The sequence below is a fragment of the Rhinichthys klamathensis genome, unplaced genomic scaffold, assembly GCF_029890125.1.
Source record: "Rhinichthys klamathensis goyatoka isolate OS25496 unplaced genomic scaffold, OSU_Roscu_1.1 h1tg001190l_1, whole genome shotgun sequence".
NCBI lineage: Eukaryota > Metazoa > Chordata > Actinopteri > Cypriniformes > Leuciscidae > Rhinichthys > Rhinichthys klamathensis.
Window position 1 is genome coordinate 90,001 of NW_026607378.1, and position 9,418 is coordinate 99,418.

General features: G+C 38.0%; 1 protein-coding gene across 2 annotated transcripts; it reads right to left on the reverse strand.

Annotated features, from left to right (window-relative positions):
- Positions 1–461: 461 nt before the first annotated feature.
- Positions 462–6,783, reverse strand: LOC130079622 (NACHT, LRR and PYD domains-containing protein 12-like). Of its 2 annotated transcripts, XM_056244962.1 has the most exons (8): positions 6,498–6,783; positions 6,299–6,361; positions 3,105–4,911; positions 2,408–2,581; positions 1,915–2,088; positions 1,266–1,439; positions 1,135–1,181; positions 462–1,046 (listed from the first exon to the last, which is right to left on the reverse strand). In XM_056244962.1, the coding sequence occupies exons 1-8, from the start codon at positions 6,751–6,753 to the stop codon at positions 508–510; spliced, it is 3,234 nt and encodes a 1,077-aa protein (XP_056100937.1). In that variant the 5' UTR covers positions 6,754–6,783; the 3' UTR covers positions 462–507. The 2 variants fall into 2 exon arrangements, with proteins under 2 accessions (XP_056100937.1, XP_056100938.1); XM_056244963.1 differs by lacking the exon at positions 1,915–2,088.
- Between the last annotated feature and the right edge of the window lie 2,635 nt (positions 6,784–9,418).

A 9,418-nucleotide genomic window follows, 5' to 3' on the forward strand; every position in this document is an offset into this window, starting at 1 on the left:
TTAACACTTGACTACAGATTGAACAAAAGGATGTTAGGAATTGATAAAAACTCTAATGCCCATTCAGTCCAAGAATGTTAAACGTTTTAAAAATCATTCCAACTCCAAGAATAGCAAAGTTCACAACAATATTACCATTGGAATCACTTTCAGAGTACTTTTTTCCCGCTGATAAATGATAAATAAATTGACAGCAAATCAAAAAAAATATCTTTGCTATTTTAAAATGTGTGTGGCAATTATGACATAACTGCAGAGTATGTTTAAAATAAACAACATTATTGTTCGTCGATTGACGTACAAGCTAGTAATAATTATAGTTATCCTTTTGGGAGTGAACAAGCATTTAATCATGAGTTCTGTCTGTTCTCATATAACTCTGTCCTCATTCAATCATGTTCATCTCCAAGTATCTATGTTAGCATTGTTTCGGCTGTTTAATATAGGGATGTTGTTTAATATAGTGATGTTGTTTAATATAGGGATATGTATGTTGGGTGTGCTTCTCTAAGTTTTAATCGGACACAGAGACACTGAAGAGTTCAAATAAACCCTAAACCCAGCATAGAGGGGTTCAGTGAATGTGGTGTTGAATGTGTGTAAGTGTGTGAGTGTGTGTGTGTCAGAGACGCTGTAGAAGGACAGAGTGCCGGCCGACACGTCCAGATAGACACCTACTCTATTAGAAAAGGGTGGAGGGGCTGGTATGGCAGTTCGCTTTTTAATGTGCCAGGCAGAGAATTTGTTATCAGAGCAGATCAGACTCCAGGAATTGCCATTGGATCCAAACCCAAAGACACTCCCTCCTTTCCAGTTGACTCCTTTACATGACACTGATATATCAGCATTATATCCACTCCATTCAGCCTCCCAGTAACAGCGTCCAGTCAACCTCTCCCCACACAGAACCTGTTCGCAGTTCTTAAATCTCTCTGGATGATCAGGATACGGCTGATGACCATAAACATATGTGACTTTCCTGTTCTTATCAGACAGAATGAGACGAGAGTGTGCTGTGTTTGGATCCAGTGTGAGATCACAGGCATCTGAACACAAGAAAAGAGAAAAATCTAAAACACAACAGCACAACAATCACTCAACAATCACAGAGTGTGTGCTCGTATGTAGACATACACTTTCGTAGTCCTGCTGTCATCCTGAACTCTCCTCCATGAACCACACTATAAACACACAAACACATTTTAATGTAGATATGTACATGCACACACACATGTTCAGTATTTCAGTATTAGTCTTTGGCATACTTGAGTATCTGCAGTGAGATGTTTGAATCCTCCAGTCTGTCAGAGAGCATCTTGACTCCTAAATCTCCTGGGTGATTGTAGCTCAGATCCAGTTCTCTCAGGTGTGAGGGGTTTGAACTCAGAGCTGAAGACACATATCCACAGCCTTCCTCTGTCACCATACAGCCTGACAGCCTACAGACACACACACACACACACACACACACACACACACACACACACATGGATCTGGAGCGATTTATTGTGGACATTTATAATCAGATATTATTTGCACTAAAGCCATAGGCATGTAGGTGAAAGGTGATTATAGCAAACATTGTATATTATCCGCAAACGTTGCCAGCAAATTACAATCTCACATATACATAACTTAGCTATAATAAGTTATTTATATGTATATGTTAAGGAAAAAAACAAAGACTACTATTTAACCAAGTTCTTAAATATTATATTATACTGCAAAAAAACAAACAAAAAAAAACAACAGGATGCCTTTTTATTGAAGAAAATCACTGAATCTCATATAGTCATTGCTGCAAATGTACAGAATCATTTGAGTAATTTTCTAAAAAGTGGGGCAGTAGAGAGCATTATTAAGCACACACCAACTACACTAGTTTTTCCCAAAATATACAGACTAGTTAAATACCTCAGTATGTGCAGCTGACAGTTTGAACTCTTCAGTCCACCAGACAGCAGTTTCACTCCTGAATCCTGCAGGTCGTTGTTAGTCAGGTCCAGCTCTCTCAGGACACAGTTTGAGGATTGGAGAGCTGATGACAAACTCTCACAGCACCGAGTAGTAAGATTACAAAATGCAAATCTAATATGAAAAATAAAACAAAGAAGTGTATACTGAAACATATACCAAAATTGGAAGTAAACAGACAATAATATCTCATCATTTGAGTTTTGCGTTTCCATTTTCTTCCTAAATTTGTATGACTCCTGATACACACATAATACAAATCCCCACAGAAAAAGAAACTTTTGATTGCAATGAATCAATGGGGTTATTCTGTGATAAAATACAGTTGTATGCTGACTTTTCACTGAGCCAACGATCCCATGTATCTCTCATATCACTCCACACTGTCCCTTCTTACATAATAAATTATTTTACACTTCAATCAATATCAAACCTTAGTATGCGCAGCTGACAGTTTGGGCTCTTCAGTCCATCAGAGAGCAGCTTCACTCCTGAATCCTTCAGGTCATTGTTACTCAGATCTAGTTCTCTCAGGACACAGTTTGAGGATTGAAGAGCTGATGACAAACTCTCACAACACTGAGCAGTGAGATTACAGGACTGTAAACTGGAAAACAAAAACTGTTATCAGTGTTGGCCAGATACCCTAATATAATACCCTACTATTTAAAATTTACACAAATGTATAATTTATACTTTACAATTTTTATAATAAAAGTGCAAAGGCACTTGATTTTCTTGATTTTAACGTCCTTAAGTATTACAAGTAAAATATACTTATCACTTAATTAAACATCACTCTTTATGTGACAAGATCAAGAAGGGCAGTTTATTCAATATTTTATGTACCAATAATCTAGCATTCTATAAAGAAAATGGTAAGTTAAAGTTCAACCACCTCTGAACCAGCTAATTAATATCTTCCAAAACACCTGTCAGTAAATATTAAAATTTCTCTAATATACTAATGTTTCTAGAAATTGTTGTAACTGAACTATGCAGTAAGGTAGATCTCTGGGAAGAGTTTTGGGCATCCTTGGTCTAAAGTTTGGCCCATGTCACCCTGTTAATTTAGAGACCAAATAAAATGACTAACCATGCATGTAAATAAATGTAAAGATGACTCTTACAGTGCTCGTCTAGTGTTTTTGATCACTGGTAGCAGTCTCATTAATGCGTCATCAGATCTTCTGTATTTCTGCAGTTCAAACATCTCTTGAGTCTCTTCTGAAATCAGGAGCAGAAACACCAGAGCCGACCATTGAGAAGAGGAGAGATTTGCTGAAAGATTTCCTGAGCTCAGATGAATCTGGATGTCCTCTGCAAAGTCATCTTTCAGTTCACTCAGACAGTAAAATAGGTTGATAGTTCTCTCTACCTTATTTTCCTTCTCTATTTTCTTTTTGATATAATCAGCAACGTCTTTGACATTCTTGGTTTTTAGTTTCAGTCTGGGCAGCAGTTCCTTCAGGTCACTCTGATTGGACTCCAGTGAGAGACCCAGCAGGAACCTGAGGAAAAGGTCCAAGTGTCCATTCTTGCTCTGCAAAGCCTTGTTGATCGCAGCCTTATGAAAGTCAAATAATGACTTTTTGAAGATACCCCATTTCACTTTGTCTGTCCAAGATTGAAGAAATACAAATCTTCTTCCAAAACATTTGTATCTGAAAAACACGTAGAGAGCAGCTAGGAACTCCTGAACACTGAGATGTACGAAGCTGTAAACACTTCTCATTGAAAAAGCCCTTTCTTTCTGAAAGATCTGAGTGCATAACCCAGAGTACACTGACCCTTCACTGACATCTAGTCCACACTCCTCAATATCTTCTTTGTAGAAAATCAGATTACCTTTCTGTAGCTGTTTAAAGGCCAGTTTCCCAAGTTTCAGAATAACCTGATCAAAAGACTTGGCTTTAGGATTAAGTTCAGGATCATAACAGTATTTTTTCATCTTTTGCTTCTGAGATAGTAAGAAGTTTGTGTACATCGCAGTGAGAGTTGTTGGTATTTTGTCATTGCCCTCTTGAGTCAGTAGAGGTTGAAGAACAGTGAGACAGATCCAGCAGAAGACAGGGATGTGGCACATAATGCACAGGCTCCTGGATTTCCTGATGTGACAGATGATGTTTCCAGCAACCCCAGGACTGTTTTTGATGAAGTATTGCTCTTTTTGCTCATCATTGAATCCTCGTACCTCTGTCACCTGATCAATGTAGTCTCGGGGTATCAGACCGGCTGCTGCTGGTCTGGATGTGATCCAGATGAGAGCAGAGGGTAACAGATGTGTCTTGATTAGGTTTGTAACTATTTTACTCACTGTTGTTTTTACATGCACATCTGTAAATGCATCACTTTCATTAAATCTCAAAGGGAAATGACATTCATCCAACCCATCAAAGATGAACAAGACCTTACAGTCGCCTTCAGGAAGAGAGGGCAGTTCTTCAGGACCACTAAAGAAGCATTCTTGAAGCAGATCGATGAGACTGCAGTTCTTTTTAATCATATTCAATTTACGGAATGGGAGAGGAAATACGAAGAGTATATTCTGATTTTCATTTCCTTCAGCCCAGTCAAGAATGAATTTATTGACAGAGACAGTTTTTCCCACACCTGCGATTCCCATCGTCAGCACTTTTCTGTTTTGTTGACCCATTTGTTCTTTGAATATGTGATTGCACTGGATCGCTGAGTCCTTTGCAGTAGATCGGCTGATATTTAGTTCGATCTGTCTCACCTCATGGTCAATCATTATTCCTCCAGTCTCATTCTCCACCACATATAGATCAGTGTAAATATCATTCAGGTACTGCCGATGACCTGTCTGAGAATTACCAACCAATATCCGCTTGTAGTCCTCTTGTAATTTGTTCTTCAGTCTAAGGCTGAGCTTTCTGTAATAATGAGGATCAGCTTTACTGTCCTCTGCAGTTGAGTCTTTGAGAAAGAGAAAAACAAAATAAAGCAAAGAGTTAAAAAATCTCAAAATACTGAGTTTAGAACTATGAACTGTTCGGATTGAAATAAGTTTGTTTATAAATTTGGTATTTTATTAACACATTTTTATTTAATTTTTAAACTATATAATTAATTGTTACCTGGCCTATGATATCCCTCTAAAATAAATTAACATACAAACACACTTGTATAAAAAGTATGTGTGGTACATGTGCATTTCAGTACTGATGTATTACTGCATCCTCTTTACCACAATTAATAATACTTGCATATTTAGTGAATGTACTGCAACACTAAATGCATTTACATGCTCAATCTTACACTGATTATTCTTAATAAATAGACAACGCTTAATGTCATGCATTTGCTTTGGCTCATGACAGGAACATGAATCTAGCTAAGGAACTGAAGAACATTTCTGTTTTCGTCCTGTTCGCACAAGGAACTCTAGTTCCTGTTTGCCATTTTGTGGAGTATTTTTGACTCCTACTCCGGCACTTTCAAGTAGCCAAGGAATTGAATTCCTTGAATTGCAACTTTTGCAACTTATGATTGGTAAACGCGTGATGCACAAACCAGAGAGAAAGAAGAAGAGCCAGCAGCCACCATGTTAACAGAAGGGTAAACTCACCAGCAGTATACCAGCTCCAGACAAACAATGACACTTAAAACTAACACTTACAACAACAGTATATCTTGGTTCTGTGAAACATAGCAAAACCAATGTTAGCATCTGTATTCAGGCCTTCCTGCTTAGGTCTCTCCAGTGCTGGAAAGCTAATATGAATATTTATAATATTAACACGGGTCCTAAAGCTCTTGCCTGATCATAATTCTTCTTTTTCCAGAGATATTACTCTGACATTTTCTATTTTGTAATGCATCTCAGCCATCCAGTTTTTCTTCAAATCTCCCTCTTGCTCACTCTCTCTCATACCCCATCATGAATGGACACGCCCCCTACTGCTGATTGGCTACAAGCGTGTTGCGGTGCTCGCTCTGATCCTCTTTCAACAGTGTTTCTCAGAAATCGCTTATTGCACCTTTAAGTAAAAGACCTACACGCAGAACACATTGGCCCAAACCAGCGGCTACCATTGTTGGACAAAAGGGTGGTCCTTACAGAACTGAATCCAAAGTTATCACAAGTTGTCAATAATGGCCCTGGTGTATGAGAAAACCCCACAGCACTGTTGAATTGCACATGAGCATAGACAAGCCAAAGATTTATGTGTGTGTGAACCTCTGTAATTGTTGTAAGCATATTTTCTCTTACCTACGCAAAAAGACCATTGACTAAAATATGAATAAACCCCAATACGGGGTAAATAAATAATTCCATGTACAGACAGTGGTCATTATTTACCCAAGATCTGTTTTGAAGCAGCTCCAACAGTGGCAGAAGCATTCATATTGCCCTCAGTCTGAACTGTGAAAGAGGGAGATGAAACAAAATGAAAATGCAGTTACAGAAATCACACTGGCCAAGCAAGAGTTTAAGCTGATACTCATTTATTACTTTAGTCTCTAAATTTACACCATACACTTGTAAAGATTTTTGTTACCTTCATTGTGTTTGTTCTCTAACTGTTCAGCCAGAAGGTTTTGGTTCATCTTCTTAAGGATGTTCACTGTGATCATCACAGCTTCTTCTTGTCCAAAACTTGCCACCATTTTGTCCACTGTGTCTAAGACATCTGTGTTCTCCATTTCAGAAGTTGAAACACACTCATGATTCTTCAGGTACCACTGAAACTCCTTCAGATCATCTTTGACTAGTTCTTTCAGTGATTTCACAAGCTGCTCTTTAACAGATGCCATTGTCCTTCAATGATTCACTTCTGCAGGGCAAGAAAAAAATCTGAACATGTGGATCTGTGTGCACAAATGTTATTTGGATTATAAAATGTCTGCTGCAATACGATCAGGTAATGAGTGATCGACAATGAGTGAAAAGGGAATGCTGTGCTGCAGTAAAACTAACATTTTAGAGTTACATTTTATTTGTTGCTTGAGTACGGAGAAAAAGTGTAGTCAGATGTGAGCGGCCATTCACACTGAAAGTGTTTTGGTGGCCACCTACTCTGTTTTTCAGTAATTTTCCTTTTTGAACATGCACTGGATGGATTCCTTTGACCATTTTGTTTTTGCTTTTTTGTTGCCATTTCTTGTTTTAAAATGTTTGAAACATTTTGTTTTGCTCAGGTGAACCATTGCTTTCACTGATTGTTTGATCTGAACTTTTGAATTGCTGAGTGCAGGAATAGGAAGGAAGATAATCAAGTTTATTTCATGTTTTAAGTTATAGAATGTTAATTTTGTCTATTGTGGCAACAATAGTTTACAGTCAGTTGGATATTCTCCATGTTTTTCAGCTGTATGCCACAGCAAGGGAAAACACCTTCCTTTTACTGGTGTAAACCAATGTAGAACCAAGAACCGCCGCACTGTTAACACTACACCAACAGCGAAGGAGAATGAAGTGAAAGAAGAAATTGTTGAATAAAGTAATTATTTTGGGGGGGTTTTGCACATAAAGAGTATTTTTGTCACTTCATAACATTAAGGTTAAACCACTGTAGTCTCATGGACTATGTTAACGATGTCTTTACTACCTTTCTGGGCCTTGAAAGTTGCAATGACGTTGCTCGCTATGTGGGGTCAGATACCTCTCGGATTTCATCAAAATTAACTTTAATTTCTCTTCCGAAGATGAACAAAGGTCTTACGGGTTTGGAACGACATGATGGTAAGTAATAATGACAGAAATTACATTTTTGGGTGAAGTTGGAGTGTGTTAAAGTAATCCTTTTTTTAAATGTATGTATATGTGTAGAGCTGGTCTGTATAAAGCTGGTCTGACCTTAAATGTTTTTCCTTTAAGTTAATACACTCTTTGGTTGTTTATCTTTATTGGGATCATTTCATTTACTTTTAAAGCTAGGTAAGTTATTTCTAAAAACCCTTAGAAAGAATTTATTTTGTTTGCTACTTTGGCCGTTTCCCCTCCTGTCCATTCTCAGTCATGTGTTTATATCCCACTGATTATTTAAAATAAAACTTGTTATATCTTTTATGTAATTTGAGCTTGTCCTGGGACCTGGAGAAGGGGAATTCTCTCACTCTCTCCCTGCAACTTTTTGTTACCCTCCTCTCCTGCCCCTAGACCAGAAAGGGGGCTCGTAGTCGTAACAGTATCTGAAGCAACAGTCAATCAACTCAAATCAGTGTTTTATGCTCAGGATGTTAAGTTATCTCTTTAATTACATACATTTTAACTTGTAAAGTGTCCAAAGTTAGCCTGGTTAAAACCAGACCATTCTCAGTTGTAACTGAGTTATGGTCTGGCAAAGCGTCATAGACAAATCATTTCCAGAGGGGCGTCACCAACGGAGTCGCGGATAGACCTAAACCCAATCAGAGCGATGAAGGAGATGACGTATGCAGAGCGGCGGAGACACATCTCCGAGTGTTGTTCTTTGCTCGGTTTTTAACAAAAAGGAAACGTTCAAATGGCTTAAAACAGACGCGATAGCTGATTGGAACGAGTGATGTTCGACGGCGGCATCCATCTTTGTAATGTAGGCTACAAAATCTGCTTCAAAATCCCAGCGCTGTCATCATCGTGTAAAGCCCGCCCCAACGTTTCTGATTGGTGCCGCGATTTCGGCGGATTGGAAATGGGCTTGAATGAGCTCTTTGCCAGACTAACTTTCAGAGCAAATCTAAATTTGCCGGAAGTTGTCTGGGTTTTCCCAGGCTAGTCCAAAGTCCTTTCAGCATAATCTTTGTTGCCCATATAGGTACACAGTCGTTTTGCATTCTCAGATAAATATGAGTAAATACACAGGTTAAATAAGTCATGTGAAAAGCAAAAAATAAAACAAGTGAGAAAATCAACCATCACACCTCAGACCTAAAACACATGATCACGAGACTGAAGTGTCTTTCAATCAGTGTTTGTTTGTTATTTAACAAAGATACTGAAAAAACATAAACCATAATCCAGATAAAGGGCGTTTAGTGGTGTTTAATGTGTGTAAGTGTATGTGTGTGTCTGAGACGATGTAGAAGGGCAGAGTGCAGGACTCATTAAACATATTCCTTACCTGATGATCAGTGTGTCCTGCGAGCAGTCAGGTCATTGTTACTCAAGCCCAGCTCTCTCAGAAGAGTTTTAAGCAACGTACAGATTCAACAATTTCACAGGACTGGTAAGTGATAAGTGTGTTTGTTGATGGACACTCTAAATGCATGAATAAAAACAAATATTACAAATCAACTCAATGTATACTGACAATTGTAATATATCATGTACATTCTTCATTATAGTTCAAATGAGAAACACATTGATAATTAGATCAAACAACTGTTACTAGTAGAGACAAGTAGACGTCAAAAGAAATCTGCTGATTCTTGGTTCTTACTAAGAAAAGTTAAAGAGATGGAATGTTTGTTTATTTTATTTGCTAACTCACCTTGAATA